The sequence below is a fragment of the Orbicella faveolata genome, unplaced genomic scaffold, assembly GCF_042242905.1.
Source record: "Orbicella faveolata isolate gen_17 unplaced genomic scaffold, um_ofav_v1 contig_25, whole genome shotgun sequence".
Lineage (NCBI taxonomy): Eukaryota > Metazoa > Cnidaria > Anthozoa > Scleractinia > Merulinidae > Orbicella > Orbicella faveolata.
The window spans coordinates 29,298,546-29,319,819 of NW_028301553.1; the positions used below are offsets into that span (position 1 = coordinate 29,298,546).

The 21,274-nt window shown below is 39.1% G+C and overlaps 1 protein-coding gene across 1 annotated transcript; it reads right to left on the reverse strand.

Moving 5' to 3' along the window:
• Positions 1-1,305: 1,305 nt before the first annotated feature.
• Positions 1,306-20,651, reverse strand: LOC110041485 (thioredoxin domain-containing protein 16-like). Its single transcript, XM_089294755.1, has 25 exons — positions 19,939-20,651; positions 19,709-19,794; positions 19,475-19,539; positions 19,311-19,391; positions 17,829-17,950; positions 17,309-17,399; positions 16,433-16,583; positions 14,566-14,726; positions 13,927-14,026; positions 13,147-13,255; positions 12,407-12,523; positions 11,939-12,060; positions 11,250-11,368; positions 10,452-10,624; positions 9,651-9,803; positions 8,952-9,008; positions 8,336-8,450; positions 7,450-7,518; positions 5,803-5,939; positions 5,199-5,283; positions 4,892-5,033; positions 4,209-4,369; positions 4,008-4,101; positions 3,262-3,352; positions 1,306-2,649 (listed from the first exon to the last, which is right to left on the reverse strand). Exons 1-25 carry the CDS (start codon positions 20,099-20,101, stop codon positions 2,402-2,404), a joined length of 3,012 nt encoding a protein of 1,003 aa, XP_089150881.1. The 5' UTR covers positions 20,102-20,651; the 3' UTR covers positions 1,306-2,401.
• Positions 20,652-21,274: the final 623 nt, after the last annotated feature.

The following is a 21,274-nucleotide window of genomic DNA, read 5'->3' on the forward strand; positions in this document are numbered from 1 at the left end:
GTGAAAATAAAACAACACATCTCTAAATTACTGTATAAATCGAAATGTGACGTATAAATGTGAAAAATATAGCAAAGGAAAGGGGCAGAGAGAAGTCCAGGAACTGTGAACTGTACAGGTTTTTCACACGGCTGCTTCAAAATAAATTCAATGTTTTGGACTTCAGTACACTGTTTGTTTTGACTGCTCATGTATTGAGAGACATGGTTCGAGTTATCGAGGGTAAAATTATGTAGAAAATGACCTGAAGGGAAACGAAAATTGCTTCGAGTTAGCGGGAGGTTTGAGTCAGCGAGCGCTCGAGTTACCGAGGGTAAAATTATAGTAAACGTATGACGGAAATCCAGGGGAAATCGATTTCGGTTTGAGTTAGCGCGAGGTTCGAGTTAGCGAGGGTTCGATTTATCGAGAGTCGACTGTATAATTTTTTTTGCCACGATTTCTTTTTTAGTTATAATTGTATGTCTAGGATTCTGTCTTGCCTTTTGCTCTACTTTTGTCGATTAAAACGGTGAATAAGAAGTAAGACTAACAACTGATATGATTTATTTGTAATTACTACCAGGCGAATTTTTACTGGGACAGCCACATGACTGTAATCAAAACATCGTGCCTTAGTTCGTCACGCAAGGCGCTAACATTATGTTGCGTGACGATTCACGGAAAGCACGATCACACTGTTGATCATGTACTCCCACATTTGAAAGGTTGGATGTCGAAAGTCTTGAGGTACTGATCATGGATAAAACAGTTTGTTTTCAGTGCCTCTTTTCACCAGGGTGTTTCAGAATTAGGTATCGGCAATTTTAATAGGCTGGGAGCCCCACGATGAACTAGAAATGCCTCAGAAACAGGGATGCGCTGGCATCAGCTACAGCTCGCTCCGAAACGGTCTTTTAATTCCAGATATATGCCCCCTCGGATATGAGCCCCTCTGCCCATCTAAAAGCCCCTACGAAGTGTACAAGTCCAGGGCTTATTAGCGGAGAGGGTTAAATTATTCCCATAGAACGACCTGTACCCAGGAAGAAAGAAAGCCGCGATAACGAACCAGAATCCGGAGATAAACAACTCGGATAAAACCGACAGCAAACGTGAGCTAAAACCACAGGTCGGATCAACATAATGTCAATACGGGATATGCGTGAGAAGTGGGGTGGGGTGGGGTGGTGGGGTGGTGGCGTATGGTGGATGGGCAGAAGAAACTTGTTACGCATATTCGTTTATACATGTATATGGCAAACCTGTCTCTGGTTATCACCAGAATAATGGCAGACTACTGAATCAGACCTAACCATGCAGATGTACTGAGTTACCTCTGAAAGGAAAAAAAAACTTTATTTGCTACAGACAAGATTACATACATCAGTTACTCGAGTTGAGGCAAAGAAAAATCCTATACTATCGTATTATAAATTAGAGATGCATACAAATTTAACACATTCAAAGAAACAACCATCACTCTTAAGGCGGGGGTTAACATGAAGGCCATATTTTTGCTGGGTATTATGGTTTGAATGCAAATATCTCGTCCACGTTTCAAGCAGTGAAAAATCTCTCTGCACATTTCACACAGTTACGTTTTGGGCTGTTTTGTAGATTTTTTGGTTGATTTTTGGGTATATTTGGGGATAAATAGTTTTTCTCAAAGGATTAGTAAAATGTATGGAAATAGGAAATTTTGAAGATTTGATGTTGTTTTAAAATTAGAATTTGAAGTTAGAAATTGGTAGACGTACACCAAACAGTTCCCACCAACCCGGGGTGCCCTTTTGGGGGCAATCAGCTGTCTGGTGGTGTTCCAAACCTCTTTTCATCCTTTTAATCCCTCTTTAAACTTCCTAAAATTTCACTTAAATTCATGTGTACCCCCGCCTCAAGCCGAAATTCTGAGCCCTCAGTTTTCGTGAGCGGTTCGTAAGCGATATGGAGTCCTCACAGCGGTTACACACGCGCGGCGCATGCGTATCTTCTGCTTAATGTAAATGTTTAACTCAAATTTTATTAATTTTTCCACTTCTAAGCCAAAAATTAAGACATTTTCTTAAACCTAAGCTCTGTGCGCTTGATACAACAAGAGAATTAAATAAATACGTCAACTCTGAAAGTTTAGTTTGTTGGCGTGTAGTTTTGCAACACTTTCGTACAACTGTCTTGAGCGTTGCGCTTCAAAGAATTTGGAAAAATGCATGGATATGAAAACTGCACGAGGCAGCGAAGTTTTGCGTGTGACCGCTGACACTCGCACTCGAAGTTAAGCCTCACAATCGAAAACTGTGGAACTTATGCAAAGATTTCCGTAGAGCGATACATGCTTCCTTGAATGTAAGATAAAGTTCTCTACAACTCGAGCTTCAAATAATTTAAAACATCTTTTTTCTGTTTTGGTAGCATTGCTTTTTTAGAGTTCATCACGCGTGTTAAACTTCACTTCCGGTCGTCTTGGGCGGTTAGTTTTCTTCTCTTCGGCCAGCTTTTCAGTTTCCTGTGGGGGCCACGACGGTTCCTCGTTGTTACCTCTTTTAAGAGCAGCTTCTATTTTCTGCATTTTCAGCCTCTTTCTTTCTTTTTGTTCTTCTTCTTCGTCTATCATTCGCAGAAAATCGTAACCCTCCAAACGGGGTTTCCATTCTCCTTCTGCGAAAAGTCCTATGGACGGAAAACGCACGAAAAGTTACGAACATAACCGACGTTTGCCGAAGCCAGTTCCTGCACTGATTACTTTGGTAACTATTTCTTTCCCACTAAGCCAATCACAACTTCCTTAAATAGTACAGTTACCCAATCAAAATTCACGCAAAACCTTGCAACGGGTCCTACGCGCGGGAAAACCTTACAATGACTGGAAAGCGCGGGAAAATTTACGAACCCAATTCATGCCGGACGCATTTAGTGTCACCTCTGATTGGCCGAGACAACAATAAGTTTGTTCTGATTGGTCAAAACATGTTACAGGATTATTCAGTATGGTCAAAAATAAATCTAACTCAATATAGAGCAAGTGTCTTTAGAAATAACAACTTCTAAAAGGAAAATGAACAGCTTTATTGGGAGGGGTGTTAAATTCATAAGAGCTACTATCCACTAAGAGAAGAAATGCGGGGGAACGGGGAAGGAGTAAGAACTATGCATTCCCCCGCAGTGAAGAGCTTTCTCGTGAGCTAATGAGCTCTACCAGGGTGACACTTCTAGTATTAATAGATTAATTGTAATCACGCGGCGGGAGAACATCTTTGTAAAGAGCGGTGACAAGTCACTAACCCGTGGGTTGCTCTTTTCCAGAGAGAATGCCTTCAACCCAGGTTGTCACTGCAGGCTTAGTTACTTCCTCTTTGAAGTGATAAACGGCGCCCTACAATAAAGTGCACGTGGTATGTGTGGGTTGTTAGTAACAGACGACGAAAAGTACTCCATGGCGGAGCAAATTTAAAAGGTAGAACTTTGTCGCATGGAACTTTTGCATCGCACGCGTTTCGCGATATGTTGTAAAGATTTGTTAGATCTATCATTGATTAGTATAAATCTACTAGCGTTCTATCACAAATGACGTTCTTTTATTGGCTACACTAATCACTATCTACTCTGTTTTAAATACATAGTAGTCTAAAAGTGTGGTTGTCAACAAAATGACGGCCGCTTCTTCGCGTTTTTGAAGGGTCTGTGAAGAGGATTTAGATAAAGTTCTGAACAACTAGTAGATTTATACTAAAACAATGAGATTAGTTGTCCTCTATTTCTATGGTAGAAATCTCGAGCTCATGATCTTCTTGTTAGACATCATCTGAAGTTTCAATTATCGCAGGGTTTTTATTTCAAGATGATTCAAACTCATCACATTTTCCGTTCCTAAACGACAGTCGAAACATTCCGTGTCTTAGACTCGCCGTCAACTTGTCGCATGCAACAAAATTGTACCGTTTGAGCCACGGGGAAGAAATAATCAGCGCTATTTGCACAAGTAACAACAATAACGTAGGACTGCATAACGACATCAATATTGAACCAACCTTGTCGTGGTTTACAAGAACCAATGCGGGAAGAGAATTACTGTTTCCAGTGTAAGATTTCAAGATCTCGGCGCTCACGTCGTTGTTAGAATAACTGCAAGAACAATGGAAAGGAAAACTTGAAAACGCCAATCTTCAACAAATAAAACAAACATGCTGTTTTGTGAAAAGAGCTGAAAAATCTCTACGAGTTCTACTCACACGGGCATCGAACAAAGGAACACAGAAGGAAAAGCTTTGTCCCGCGCTAGTTTCGTCATGACCGGAGTAATGACAGACTCTTCGCTATCAGCTCGGAACACGATTAGAAGAGGCTTCTTGTGTGCTAAGTACATTGGAAGGTTAAAGGGTGTCAACTCGCCCTGGAGAGGTAACAAACAGTAAGAAGTGTCAATTGTTTGCACTGAATCAAAAGTTAGAACCACCTTCAACGATAAGTTTAACGGTAACACATGAAAGTACTTCATCCACAGAGTTAAAAGTTAGTTCTAACCACCTTGTACAGCACAACAAAGTGTACCACATGAAAGTACCACTCAATAGCTCTCATTTGAATGGTCACACACTAGGGTTTCATCCACAGACTTAAAATTTAGAACCACTTTGTAAAGCATAATAAACAGTACCACATGAAAGAACTGCTCAATAGTTTTCATTCTAATGGTCACACATCAGGGTTTCATCCACAGACTTGAAAGGTAGTATGTAGTAACCAGCACAAAAAATGAGAACACACTGTTCAGCCATTGTTTGCGAATCACTGTATTTTTGGTTCAGTATTGTTTCTAGTCTTTTGTTTCCATTATTTCTTGTCATCTTTGTTCGGTATACGAAGAAACCAGAACTTCAGGAAAAGAATGTTGCGTTAGACTTAAAATACTTACAAATGACGGCAGGTTTGATCGAAGAACAAAATCAACAACGGACTGGATGGTGAACTTGGCATCAAAGACGTTAATTGGCTGATAAGGATCATTTCGCTTGAACACCAAAAGCGAGGGAAGACTGAGGCCATATTCAGAAGATCTGTAAAACATGAAAACAACTTGGGGTCACTTTACCTTAATAACCTTTAACCGACATTGATCACACAACCAATCACTACAGACATAATGAGTGTGTCTAACCAATTAGAAGACGGAATGTATGGGGCACAAGTTTTACTTTTATAAGGAAAGAAAATCAACTTACAGGGTTCTTGCTGTATCACCAGTTACAAAACCCAAGAGAAACCTGCTTTGTAAAGACTGCGCGGCGGATTCAAAGGCCTTGAATTCTGTAAAATAAGACAAGTGTTTATGTCACTTAGAAAAGCTGAAATATTAGAGCCATCTTAAACGAACCCATATTAAGGTTTAATTACGAAACTAAAGCTAAAGTCACTTTGTATCGCATGAAATAAAATATCTAGAATGCTCTCATCAACAGTTTTCACTTGAGTGGTAACATTTTGGGACATCTTTGGACTAAAGTCGATATATACCTGACATATACAACTGAAAAAAATAACTTGGGAAGATTTCACTTTTATCGCATTCTCTATTTTCCAATTACCCATAATTCACTCTGTTTACCCCTCAAATTTTGCATAAACTATTGTTGTGAAATGCTCTTGGCAGGTCTGCATAATCCCAAAAGCATTTCACAACAATAGTTTACGCAAAATTTTGGGGGCAAACAGAGTAAATTTTGGGCAACTGGAAAATAGAGAATGGCAGTGGAATGCTCTGAACAGTGTTCGATAATTTTAAAGCTCTATCTTTGCCCTTAAACTCAATGTTTAACAAACATTTACCTTTGTTGTTTTTATTCAAGAACATCCCTACTACTGCGATGTCAGTTGCTGTCTTGGCTAGCTTGGGAAGTTCACCATCAAAAAACATGTCCACTTCGCCTTTGCTGTTAAGCGCCAAAGGCACAGAAGGCTGAAGTCTAAAAAAACAAAATTTGATATTTTATATGACGAATTACAAATCTGTCATGAAATGAAAACGACTTGGGCAAGTCCTGTCGTCTTGTTCAACAAACTCGTTGAAATGCACGAGTCTCGACAGGACTCTCGAATCAAAATAGCCTAGAGTGCACGCCTTTTTGGCTGGCGAGCGCAAGATAGTTTCTTTCGTCTCCATGACCGCCATCTTGGACTCGCATCACTCCTTAGCCTATTCTGTTTCACAAGTCCAAGATGGCGGCGGCAATTCTCACTGGCTCAAACCATGCCTGCATTGCAAACTGATCAAAATTCCATTATTCATACTATGCAAGTTGCGACGTCAGTAGACTGTTCACAGTCCCCTATTTTTCCGTGAGATCGTAGATGTCGATCGGTGAGTTCGATGGGCCGCCATCTTGGTCTCTTGATGCGAGCGAAACTGGGGAGAGTACAAAATGCCCGTGGGTAGTGGCGGTGGGGTTAATAGCGTGGGGGTGACGGGGCGGAAAAAATAGGGAGACTGTAACAGCTTCCCTCTGTCTGGTGTTCGCTGCGTTAGTTGCTCCAGCAACGGCAACACCTGATTGGTCGAAGGGACAATAGAGTTCATCAGAGCGTTGACAACTTGAGTGACAGAAAATGACATTCATCACTTCGCAGCTCAGGCCAAAATGGCATCGCTTTCAAGTGAATTTTCTGAAGAATGTTTTGACTTTGATCGTACGTCTGTCTGCTTCTTGTCTTGGAGGATTGGTGTTAAAGCGTTCGCAAAAGGAGGCCGTTTCTCGTTTACTCGAAGGAAAAGATGTTTTGGTGGTTCTTCCAACTGTTTTGGCAAGAGTTTAATATGTCAAAGTTTCGTTTTGGCGAAGGAAATGGCTGAAAGCTCCGTTGGTTGTTCTTATTTCCGACTGAAATTTTACAATTAATGCCACAAAGACGGCACGCATCTGAATAACTGGAATTCCCTGCGGGCTGTGCCGCTTTTTTTGGAGTCAGGGAAGAGTTTTTTCCGTCCCACATTCATTTGACTCAACTTAGTAAACCTTCAAAATGTTTCGAAATTCACAACACAGTAACATGTATTCATATCATCATCCCTGATTTGACAGGTTTTTTCTCAGGGGAGGACATTGTTAATTGATTTGATCAACGGAGGCGCCAAACTGGCGGTCGCGCCCCTTGAACACGAGACAGAGTGAAGCTGTTACAGTCTCCCTATTTTTTCCGCCAGCCGTGCCCTTCACCAGCCCTACCCACGGGCATTTTGTACTCTCTCCAGTTTCGCTCGCATCAAGAGACCAAGATGGCGGTCCGTCGAGCTCAACGATCGACATCTACGATCTCACGGAAAAATAGGGAACTGTGAACAGTCTACGACGTCAGCGAGGTACACGAGATGTTACTAAGCGACATCTCCGCTGAGGACTGCAGGCTCAGTAGGACTATATAGCGTTGGAGCTTCCCACCAAAACCATGTTTCTGTTACCCAACTAATGATATACTTACAGTAAAACTGCTTTGGAGAGATGGTCACTATCTAACGGCCCGTTGTAAATGATTTCATCGGAGCCCTTGCTGAAGGAAAAAACAATGAAGAAAAAAATAGCAGTTTAAATTAATATTCAAATTCACCTCTGTCGCAGTTTTGAAATAGGCCGTCACGCATTGCCTCTCGTGAGGGATTTCGTGACGATGCAGATGTTGGTTTATTATCACGGACCAGCTTCGCTACACACGGCAGTCGTTGAGCAAAACGCGATTTCTAGAGTCGTGGTCAGGCTTCGTCTGTAGGGAAGCGAGCTAAACAACGGTCGTGTAAAGCGAAGGACACTTGCTATAGCCAATTACAGTACACGTGATTAAATTAAGTAATCCTGATTGGTCGAGAGCGGTACATTACTGTACTGCGCAGTTCCGGTTACGTCCCCGTGGCAAAGCACATAAGCGCTGGCCATACACGGCAAACTTGAAAGAGATAATTATAATTAAGAGTCAACAGAAGATAAATGGTTTTATTTTAACCCACAGAGAGTCAAAACATCGTTTCAGAGAAACAAACGAGGTTTCGATGTTCTTCTTTCTTAATTTGATTCAATGTATCGCAAAAAAAAACACTTCGTACAATTAGTGAACTGCAATGTTCGAAAGTTTTCGAATTGAAAATACTTTGCCCAAAAACAACAGTCCGCCAACTTGCAACTGGTAGTCTGAAGAAGAATTGTACCTATTCGAAACGTCGCTTTTAGAAGACAGTTTTTATTTCTTTATATTTTCAAACTGCATTCGCCTATAAGCTCGAACAATTTTGAGAACTTTCGAAACATTATTCGTCACATGTACAAGACCTTACCCCAAATTCCCGGCTATGAAAAGAGGTTTCTGTAAAACTCACCGGAACATTTTGATGGTTGGATAGACTGTAATGTTATTCTTTTGGCAAACATCGGTCCAGTCAAAACAATTAACGCGCGCCAACTTGATAGCAAAATCCCCAACATCCAGGTTACCTGTACAAAAAAAAATATATATCTGATTACTTTACCGATTAAATGACCACATTAACGAGATGTTTTTCTAAAAAAAGACAGCTTTAAGCATGATATAGACAAGTTCAGGTTTGACTCAGAGCTACGGTGTAAAAAAACTGATACAAAGCCACGATATGAAACAAAACTGCACGTTCTACTGGATTAAATCAACGTCAAATGTCTCTGACATACAGTTTCGATGGAAAATGCTACAGCTGGAGACCCATAGGGGCTAAATCTACATTTCACAGTTAAACTCATGGTCTACGCTTACGCAAAGATCACTTACACAATCTTTATTTTGGATCGGTTTGCGGTACAGTGGAACCCCGCCTTACAGCCACCCCGCTCAAACAGCCACCCGAACATTAGCTGACACAGTCTTTTTCTTATTTAAAGAACCTTTTCAATAAGGCCAGATTTTCGTGGCCCGTTGGTCACCGGATTAACGGGGTTCCGCTGTACATTATAAATACTTACTTAGATGGTTAGCCGCGTCAACATACGGCTGCAAGAAAGCTTTACATCGTGAATCCCCTGTAAAACAAATTATATTTGTTTAATGGTCAAACGTGGCGCCAAAGAAAACAGTAACAGGTGAAGGTTTCACGAGAAACTAAAGAAACGCCCACAACAGAAAACACAATTTGAACTTAAACTTTAAAAAAAGGTTTATATAACGTCGTTAATTTTCTGCTTAATCTAAACTACACGCTTGTGACGCGCCGCTGTATTTTGTTGGAAGATTGTTTACACAGCATAATGCGTACACTAGCGAATGTTTGTGATGATTCCTACTAAAGCACACATAAATGAAAATACTCGCATCTACATAAACAAACTTTCCTGAGAGTTCGTATGAGGTTATGTAAATACATGAGCCATTATTATTACGCAACTGAATTAACAAATTTTGTGTACGAGGCTTAACCATCAAAGTTGGAAAGATGAAAATTAAACGCTCCAAAGGTTTCTGTTTTTAAACCCTCAAAGATAGAAAAAAAAAATTGACTCTGTGAAGAGTCAATTACCTCACTTTGGGTATAAAAGGAACTTTTAAGCGTTATTAAGGCAACAAAATACATTTATAGACTGAAATGAACTTTACTTAGCAACTAAAACCAAATTGCTCTTGACTAAGGAAAGAACAATTATGCAAAATCGTTTGCTACAACTTACATGGCTGGAAAAAGTCGACCACCAATAAATCATTCTCATTTTTGATTACATCAAAGGTTTTATCAGTCAGCGCGGGTACCAGGTTCTCTGGGACAATGACGGGCTTGACTTTCAGAACTGATGCTGAGACTTCATCATCCTCTGTCTCCACATCTGCAAATAAATACTCAGTAAATTGGTTGTGCGTCAACTTTTATACATTATAATATAAATTAATTGTAATTAATTGTTATTAATGCAAACCAAGTCAGCAACGGCAAAGAAAACGTCGCTAAAAAACAGGTTTAGTAAGCCAAGCAATATCGCTGAAAGAGCGTTATTCATCTTGGCGTTAGGTCCGCAATGCGTACACGTGTTGCTTGCGAGTCCACTTGTGACATGTAATGTAAAAGCCGTCGTCTTCAAAACAACAACGTGAAGACGACCAAATTATGTGCACTTCGGAGAATGAGAACCACCGTATTTCGTATTTATATTTGAGTCTTTACGTTGCCCAGGAACGTGCACAAACATACTTGATCTTACTGCCAGGATTGTCAAGGAATGTTTCATAGCAAGGGTTCTGTCATGTTCCTGAACAGGACCCACTTTCCCAAGCATTTTCTTCGACCCCCTAACAACCAGTTCGACTATTTTCAACCGTGGCCAAGGAGTTCAACTCGGGTCTGCTGAGAAACAACTTCAGCAAGTGGTCCCAACGGGACTTGAACCCACGTCCTCTGGATTTCAAGTCCGACGCCCTAACCACTCGGCCACGCTACCTCCGATTCACCATTACTTGTCAATATTGTCACATTATACCTGGCAGCGGCTCTGAATCATAGTCAGACTCCTCGTCAGCTTCAGCAGCCTCTCTTTCCTCGTCCAGTTCTTCATACAGTTCTTGGCTGTCCTCCTTTGAATCGCTGGTACGTGGGAATGAAATGGGTGTGGCATCGGATAGACTTGGAGGAAGAGACACGGGTTTCCTGAACCTTGAATTGCACAAATCAAAACAGCACTTTGTATCAGCACATGATTGAGATGAGTAAATATTGCCACATATTTAATTTCCGAACCTACACGATTCATAGTCGGAGCGATACGAAATAAACCGACCAGCACATTCGGAGGAAAAAAAAACCTTTTTTTTACGCTGATTTTGCTGCTACGGTCTTTTTCGTCTCCCCCTGGCTAACCATTTCTAGGTCTCCGAGGATACAAAACAACGGAAAATTACCAGTCGCAAAAAGAAGTGCCACCTCTCATATGATTTGACTATTGACTGAGCTGCACTTTCGTCTGATATCCTTTATTATTTTGCGCAAATTGATGAGTCTGCGAGTGAAACCCTAATGTGACCGTTAAAATGAAAGCTATTGAGCAGTACTTTCATGTGGTACTGTTTATTATGCTGTACAAGGTGGTTCTAGATAGTAACCCTGTTTGTTGACAAAACCCTAGTGTGTAACCAAATTTAATCTAATGATACTTTGGCTATATGGTGTCGTCTCCTAACTGTCCTTTCACGAACACTTGTCAAAATTTAAACTTACGCGGTTTTGGACTATGATGGGATAAGGATTCAATTAAAGTGATGATTTTAATAGTTGACATTACTTTGTATGACTTGTTATAAAATCCATCAACACTTCATAGTCCAGTTTGCCAGTGAACTGAAGGAAATTGTCCCTGGACTTAGTTAAATGGAGATGAATGACTGGAAAAGTTTCCCCTTCCTGAAAAAAACAAAAACAAAAAACAAAACAAAACAAAAAAAATAATTAAAACTCTTTAAATGCATTCAGAAATGGACGTTTGGAGGAGGCATCGTGGCTGAATGTTTACGGCGCCTGACTTGAAATCCGGAGGTTGTGGGTTTAAGTCCTGCTCTGACCACTTAGCTAGAGTTGTTTCTCGGTAGACTCTAGTTCAACTCCTCGGTCATGCTTGTAAATAGCCAACTGGTCTGCCTCCCGCCAGTTGGGATTTTTAATCCTATTATGTTCAGTTGATATCTTTGTTTCTTTCAGTTTAAGTGGCATACCTGTAAACTAACTAGGTGTAGCTAAGTAAATTAACCATTATAAACAACAACATTTGAACATTTTGATTCGGTGTTCTCGTCCAATCAATACGAGCATTTCTGTCGTTAGGTACAGCAATTGCTAGCAATGTCTTTTTTGCTGGACTAGAACAAATCAAGTGATACGAAAACCCTAAGAAACAAAACCACATCATTCTTTACACTTCGATCAGTCTAGAATTAATATAACAATTATACAACAAAAGTGAAAGTCAATTCTTACAAATCTCTTTTTATGTAGCGATGTCTTCACATATGCCATGGTGATGCTAGATTGTCCAGCTCTATCGAAAGATCGCACTATGCGTCTTAAAGTCTCGGAAAATTTCATGCAAGGTTCAGTGTCTGTAAAAAAAAAAAAACATCATTGAAATGATTTTGGGTGCATTCCTTTGGGATAATTGGAGCAGGATCAGTGATAAAAGATGGATTAAGGAACATCGAAGGATCAAAGGAACTGATGAATCTTTTCCCATAGTTGGTTCATTGATACCTTTGATGCACCATGATCTGCATCATTTTGGAACCTTGATCCAGATCCAACCTTGCCCCCAAAGCCTGCTCTTTTTCAGTCAGCAGTGTCCAAGCAAAAAGATCACAGGCTCTGGGAATGAGATTGATCTAGATCCAGCCAATCCCAAAGGAAGGCACCCTTATTTAAAATTGCATCATTACACATTAGAGTACACACCTTCCTGGCAAAAAACTACCAAAAGAAAGTCCAAAGCCAGCAGATAATTTGTATCCATGTTATTCATGGCATCACTGTATTCTACATATGAAAGTTTCTGTAGAGATGAGGCCTCAGCTATGGAGAACAAGCAACAGAAACCACAAAGTTATATTTACAAAATTAAATTTGCAGACATGCAACCTTGACTATAGTAGCTTAACATAGATTTATATTATCACAGTAGCGAGTTAGTGAAGCTGATGTTTCAAGGCTTAGCTCTTTGTTAGAGCAAAGTCTCTTACAGTGTAGTTTCTTATTTGTCAAAAGGAAAGGTTGAGATCTCTCAGCATTGGGATAGCAAAATCCACATGTCTCCTTCAATATTTCCAATTCAGGGATACAGGTTTACTAACAGTATGCGAAACCAAACATGATTGAAAATAATAATTATTATTAAATATCAAACAAAAGAGATATGTTTCATCACATTTCCACACAAAGGCAGTGACTATTTTTGGTGAAATTTGCAGTGTTTCAAAATGATATTAAACATTGTCTATTAAGTGTTTGGTATGTCTTCTCAACAAAAATGAAAACTTCAGAGAAAACAGAGATCTGAAATAGAATAAAAAAGATCAAAGCTAATTATGTTCAAATGTCCAAAAAAATTGACACTATTAAATTACAAGTAGGAATTTTCTTTACATGTATCGGTTTAAGTACAACTCTTGAAATTAAAAACAAGCGAAGAAGCAAACCTAGTCTAGAGTATTCTTTAGAAGGATTCTCCACCAATGGCTTGATAAAACTTTTGAGATTGTTTATTGTGAATACCACAACATTCTCTGGATACAGTTCCATGTAAGTCTAAATAGTAGAAAAAAACAGTCAGCATTAGTCAGGAGGTTAACTTACAAGAAATGGCAACTAAATGAAAGTATTATAAAGGTAAAAAAAATAATGAACCTACAATCAAAGTAATTGGTTGGACTGTATGTTATTGTAAATCAAAGTAGCTTTAACATACAATGTAATGCTTATGTTTAACTTCATCTGCAAAGCATCAGAAAATTACTTGTACCAGTTGTGTAATGAGGGCCATTTTAGTTAGTACAAATTTATGGGGGGGGGGGGGGGGAGCATGGGGAGAGGGTGGGTGGCAAGGATGTCACTAACAGATTAGCAATTGCATTTCTTCTTGCTTACAAATGTGGGGGTGGGGGGAGAGTGAGAATGTGGACCCCTCCCACGGGTTCGACACTGATCTGGGCATGTCCACTCTGCCTGAGAGAAGGGGAAGGGAGAAGGGATTTCAGAAGACAACATTTTCCAAAGAAAATATGAAGCATTGCTGGAAGTTCTATAGGGATGGGTGGGGGATGCAAAAAAAAAAAACCCTTCTGTGGGTTTAGTATGCCTTGAGACTTTCTGGAACAAAGTTCAATAAGACTTTTTTTAAATTTTTAGTTAAATGCATTTAAGCACATAATATGTCTACTAAGTGCACAATATTAATAATAACTTTTAGTATCTGTTACCTTGCTGTCATTGTCAATCTTGGCTGGTACAAAAGCTGCAGTTGGGAAATTACCGTCCTCTGCCAAACCAAATGATGAAAGCATATGTTTGTGTTCATTCCTAGCAAGAAGGCATTAGATAATAATATTTCATTTCAAAGATTTGTCATGTTTATCACACTAATTACACACTAAACCTTAAAAGGAAAACATCCTAATCTTGTTTGCTTTGTTTTCAAGAGTGTTTGTTTTGTCCAAGGGCACTTTGCATCTTTTTAGTCTAGAGTTTGCACGTAACTGAGCAGTTTAGGGCTTTCTGAGGTGAGGAATTTGACCAGCACAAAATGAGACAAAAAACCACAACTTGAAAGACAATTCTTGGTGCATAAGGTAGCAGGAATGGGGAACTGACATAAGATTTCTTCCTTCTCTAAATATCAAAAGAGCGGTTTTCAATTGTGACTGTCAAAAGTAATCAGGCAATCACTTTGGTTTCAGTTTTACTAGTTGGTTTGAGATTGGCTGAGTAGTCTAATTGGTACATAACTGGTGTGGTTTTAGTTCTACAACAATCAGTTGAAAACTGCTCTAAAAGGTATGATGCAATTAACATGCAGTAGATAAGAAGAAAGCAAGTTTTATTTCAAGGAGAAAACTTACACATCCACCAGGATGACTCCGATAGAACCTTGGAATTCCACAGCCATCTGTTCCAACTCCTCAGATTGAAGTTCAGAAATCTTATCACTGAACACAAACACTTTATCAACAGGGTATGTTAATGAATCATAAACTGTTCTTTTGTCGCTAGGGAGAATAACCTGCAAAGCACACAAAAAAATAATCATCATAAAATTAAATATATTGTAAATTCAATTATTTTAATATTTAAAAATCGAGTTTAGTGTAGTCTAAACAACAGTATACACTGCACAAGGGCGTAGCCAGGATTTTTCAATGGGGCGTCACACTGTGTCAAAGTGAGGGTACTCATCAGATTGTCGTGTCGACCCGGCAGGTATATTTTGCAGGGTGCAGGGTGCAGGTTGCAGGTTGAAATTTAATTACAACTGAAAAACCGCTGGCACTAAAAATAATTAATAACCTATATACTCGTCAGGGGTTCTTACATAAAGTAGTTCGCCTCTTTCACGTAGTGAAAACACGCTGTTATTAATATTTAGGCCTTCTTTGGCAATCTTCTAACTTGTTACGCCGTGTACAGAAACCAGAGACTTCATACGCTTCCCAACATGTTTGTGATCACACTTGGTTTGGGCGATGTTCTCATGTCCATCAAAAACACGATCGATCCGCTATAAGTACTTATCGATCCACACGCAGAGACTGGTGAAATCTCTTCAAAGCCATCTGGATGGCTGCTCCACAGATGTCTCCATCGATTCCAGATTTGGCTCGAGTCTTCCCTCAACAACAGAAGATTGCCATCACAAATGAAGCAAATAAATAAAGAAATGAAATAATATAAGATTTTAACCGACGGAATATACTAGCGCAAGCTCAGTGTGCTTTCATTTTGGTCCTCACAGGGAAGAAACCAAATTCAGCAGATATTTCAGATGATATTTCAGATGTTTCTTCAAAAACAATAATTAATTGCAGGCTTAACATCATTGAAATATACTTTCCTCTAATCGCTTCGGCCGGTTTGGCACTTAGGTGGAAGCCACCTTTCTGAGCGACTGTAAACGTGTCATGTAACAGTCATGGTAATTCTACCAACTGTACGTTCTTTCAAGTGCCAGCGGTTTTCCAGTTATAATTACATTTCAACCTGCACCCTGCACCCTGCACCCTGCACCCTGCACCCTGCACCCTGCACCCTGCAAACTATACCTGCCAGTGTTGACCTCCACACCTGCTGTAGGTTGCCTGCTTTAAAACGGCTTACAAAAGGGGTGGGGGTGGGGGGGGGGGGGGGTCACGCACATCCCAGGACCCCCATAGCTACGCCCTTGCTGCACCATTCAAGCTAATCCAATGAGTTGGAATATATAGCCAGGTGAGTTAAGAAGTATTGGCACTTCTTTTCAGTAACTTTACTTTCTGTAATTAAGTACATTGATCAAACAACTAGACAATCATATAAGTATTGCTATCCCCTTTGGATGCCACGCTAAGTCCATAGCAAGTCATTGTGCAAACGTTTTGATAGATTTCCCAACCAGCTGGGTAGCATTTTTTTTTCACAAACATTCCTAGGGTGGAGAGAGGCACTGTGACATGAAAGTGTCTTGCCAAGGTAAAGAACATGACACAGTGACTGCAGCCAGGGCTTGAACCAGAGATCTTTACTGTCTCACAGTGTATCATCACACTGCCAACACTGTAACTATAAGGTCACTTCCAAAGGTACAGCTAAAGCCCTTTCTTCTTTTCTTGGTCAAGAAGATGTTTGATTTAATAGACAAGTAAATCATTAGGTTTGTCCGACAGACAATTAAGTGAATTATCAATCAAATATTTTTTTTTCGTCTCTGCTCCCACTACATTTGCTGATACTTACATATTTTGGAAGTGTTTGACTCTGTAGGAATCTTATGAGTTGAATCTTATCAAGTTTTCCTTTGAACTGAGTCAAACGGCATTGACCTTTACTGTTTGTCTTTTCCTTGCAGTGGAAAAGAAAGAGTTCTGCATTGCGATCTGTAGAGAGACTGTAAAGAACAAAATGAATCAACAACTTGAAAAGGGCAATCCAGTAGAATGCAAATGTTCTGTGTAAATATATAAAAGAGTGTTTACTTATAAAGACGAAGATTGTTAGTATTTTTCCACAACCAGAACTTAAATAAATCAAGTTACAGTGGTCCCCATATTTAAGGTTTCCTTTTCCATCACCTTCTTTCTTGGAAGAATGAGTTGGTTGATGAAAATAAATAATTAATAAAAATGGACAGAACAAATATTGACAAATTAACAAAGATTACAAGAAAGAAAAGCTAAATGATTATATCTTCCCCATGATTGCACCATTTTGCACAGCTGTTTTTCTCTCTAGCTGGAAGGTGTTCTAAGACATTGCTATCATGAAATGAAAGCTCAACTAGATGTTAGAGTCACTTGAAGATGAACACAAAGTGTATTACTGAGCAGGAATTGAATTTAAAATTTCACTTCAAAGATTTAAAAAAAATAGGTTGGCTGGGCAATTAGGTAAATGAAACATTTTATGGAGATGGCCTTATTACCCTGCAAAGTCAATCATCCTAAGCATCAACACTCAGTGGTATCCAAATCCTCAGAACGTCCTGGGATACCCCCTTCCCCCCTCTCCAGCTCTGCCCCCAGCCATGCGTGAAAGCAGATCGTCAGGGAAGTTGGTTCAGTATTCTCTGCCAGGCAAATTATTTCTTAGCTACGAGTTCCCTACTATACTTACCCATACTGCTTTGTGAATTCACTCTCTGTGGTCAATGCAAAAATTGCATCATGTTTAGAGTAATGTACCAACTCTAGAAAGTGGCGATGCTCTGAAAAGAGTGGAGAAAACACGTCAATTGTTCCTACACTGACGTCAAGTCATGTACCTATATACATCTTAGTTACTGTCAGTAGAACCTCAATCCACCAGCCAATAATACTCTGCAGAACAGTTTCTCTCCATAAATATATAATTTCTTTGACACTTAATTTTGAAATTAATAGCCTAATAAGTGATATATATCAAGTAAGAAAAAAAAGCTTTCCTTTCAGTGATAGAAGTTGACTTTCAATGTAAAATAAATTATGACAAGTGTTTATTTTCTACGGGTGTCCCCTGACAACCTTAACTGAAAAAGGTCTCTGCTGATCTCGAATAATTATTTAAAGTTTGCTATCTGGGTGAATTTGATTACATTTCTGATGGGCACATACAAGTACATATACTGTATTTTGGGGTTCAATTATATTTTTCTAACCTTTCATTCCAAGCCCTTTGACAAAACAGAGGACAACATCTTTTCTTCCCTGGCCTTCAGAAAGAAGTTCATCAAAGGACTCTTTGTCAGAAACGTAATTAAAATCTCCACTCAAAGCAGTCCTGGATTAGAGGAAATCAGAAATGACATATTTTGACATAGTTAATGAAAATAAATTAATCACCAAAAAGCAATAATGACATACATTAGGCTTGCTGGAGCCAATTACGATAAAAAAAAGTCAGTAGGTGAAAAGAGTGCCGACTTTTTCAAGTTGCTGAGCCTACTTGACATTCTGCATACAAGGACGTAAGTCACATTGTGATGTTCCAGAAAATAACCATACCCCTCCCACAGCGCGGTTCTTTGGTATGAACTCCCCCCCCCCCCCCCACCCTTCTGAATCCCACTGGAAATTCCAGTCTTGGAACAAACGTTGGTTAGTTTGGCTTTTGAGACTCCTCCTCTTGGGATTTCCAGTAACCCTCCTTGGGGTGGGTACAGATATCTTCTGGAACCAAGAATTTGAACCTAGTTATCATGAGCCTCCCGCAGTTTGAATTGTGGATCTGATTAAGATCTTTTAGATCTTCATACAATACAATCCTCAAAGATCTTGTAGGATATTGTAAAGTTAAATAATTTTCTTACCAAGTCCCCATAATATTCTCCATTGTTGCTATGTATGTCGTGGGGCATGGGCATGTGAACAACTAGACAGTATGACCCTGAGGTGGGCTACACATTTGAACACCAGTCTGGCCCCCAGGGTATGGGATTCTGATCAACCAAAAATTCAAAATGTCAAATGCCTTAGGGAGTAGGGGGAGGGTGGGTGGAATTTTGAATAAGCTGATACATAAATGAAAAAAATCAAATTCTTGAATTATTTTTTGTTCATATATTCAGAAAACCAAAATGTTTTTGCTCTCTACTTAATTAGCACACTATATTTAGCCTTAAATGTTAATATTTTTTCTGGCAAATTAATAATACAGTACAGTTTAAAAAAATATGACTGGTATCAAAAAACCAAAATGTTTTTGCTCTCTGCTTAATTAGCACACTATATTTAGCCTTAAATGTTAATATTTTTTCTGGCAAATTATATAGCCGTGGTTTGTAATTGCGAGAGATCTTTTTTCATTTGTATTTGCCGCATGGGTAAATACAATGTGAAACATCTGCCAAGCTGTATTATGTGAATTCAGAAATTAAAAACGGTAACTGGACTATTCTGTTATTAAAATTCAGGCAGATTTATATAGCAATTACACAAATAGTAAAATGTAACACCCGACCACATATTATTCTCACAACCAATATCCTGTCTACAGCTTTTAGGATCTTTTTAAAATGCAAACCACGGGTAATTTACGGTCGATAAAAAAATTATCCTGAATTTAACACCGACCCATGTGCTACGTTCCCACAAATAAAATATATTTAACTTTAAAAAATATCGTTTACAAATGAACTTACTGAAGAAGATTTGCCACGATTGAATCTTCGTTGAACATGTACCTTAGATCAAGTTCTTCTAACACGTCTGGATCTCCTCTCCTTGCAAAATAAACAATAAAATAAAATTCACTTTGAGTCAAAGGGATTTTTAATGGCTTCGCTGATTCGTAAAATTTGCCTACCTGTAAACAAATATTTTTTGATCTTTTGAGGAACAGTGGTTAACCGGCTTTTCGGAGCAATCCACCTGCGAAAAATGTTTAAAAACGTTTTGTAACAATATCGTAAAACATGAATGGATAACTAAGCAGATTTAAAGAGCCGCTTTAACTGTATTACTTGAATAATTAAACAGTAATAAAAAAATTTAGATAACGCGCAAAAAGTTGTAAAATAGCAATTTTTCGATTACCAACCTGGGCTAATTCGATTCCAAATGGCTCCAAAACGTCAGACGATTTAACAAATTCCCTTGAAAACTTCGGATAAGACTTTCTAACTTCTAAAATATACAGATATAAAGTAAACTTATTAAAATAAACAAAGAATAACTAAGTACACGACTTCTCTTGAATTTTTAACACAAATAATGATCCCCAGAGAACATTTCAAATTGCACACAGCAATAATATTAGCTTCAACTCACCGGGTTTATCAAAAAACACAGCAATAAAATTGTTCTGCGTGGATTGTTCTATATTTCTCAAGTCATCTGAGGTTAGTTTCCTAACGTGGCTACCAAACGTAAGGATGTAAAGTGTACAAATAAGCAGAACTTGATAAGTCAAAACCGCACTTTCGGTCGCCATCTTCCTTTGAGCTATTTTCACTTCCTTGAGCACTAACGACTTTCAAATCTCTTTTCTTTAACACTTGCCTCGGGAGACTTCCCGTATTAACAGACAAATTCACGTTTTCGTCTCACTAAATACTAAAATGCCGTTTATATTTTCGACCAATAACAAAGGGACTCGTCTTCGTGAAAACGAACACCGCAGTGTCAGCTGAACTTCTCGGACCTTTGAGTGGCACTGAAACAGCGAAGATATTCCGTGCTATTTCTGCGGTGTCGATGTTGTATCTGAACTACTGAGGGCAGGTGATATTTTAAAAAGTGCAAATCTGTCCAACAATACGATGCCGCAACAAATGAGGCCAAAATTTGCATTTTACAATACTGAAGATGTCCAAAACGACGTGTTGCCAGATGTCCTCAATGTCACGCAACGAAACGAGTTTTATCTCTTCCGCTGTAGACCTTCTTCCTTGTTAATCGAGAAGGAAAACAAAGAAACTTCTAAGTCCGAATGCAAAGACCATGGCTAACCTGGCTAAAGTCTGAAAGGAGGAAGTCGGCGCTGAAAGAGAACTGGGACAAAATGTTCGTTCCCAGAGCCTCCACGCACGCGGGGTCTTTTATACAAACCCACCTCCCTTTAAAATTATTCACTTATTTATTTTGAGGTGAAAAAAGCGTTTGTACTCAGCCAAAAAAAAAAATGAAGCACCTAACAGTAAGCGTCCTTACCGAAAACCTCGAAAACAATGCCATGGAGGAAACGAACAAAGCTGGGAAATAGTGTGACTGCACATCGATTGTCGCGGTGTTCGATAGCACGGAATCGAACCCGGCACGTGCATCCACTTTGTTCACAAAATTATTTTACCATTCGTTGGAAAAAAGCTTTGAAAAGCTCATTCCTAGATAAGTAAAATCCTTGTTTTAGTTTTCTATATTTAAATCTGTAAAATTTAGAAACAAAATATGTAAGAAGAACAAAAATGGCTGACAAAAGTTTCAAAGCGGAAATCTTCGCACATCTCACCACATGCACCGGGGATGATCCGGCTTTCTCGATTTTTGAGAGTATTGTTTTCGAGTTTTTAACACTTTGCTCTCGAGTTTTCAACACTTTGTTTTCGAGTGTTCAACACTTTGTTTTCGAGTTTTGGGTGTTTCGCTTTCGTGTTTCGTTGTTCTG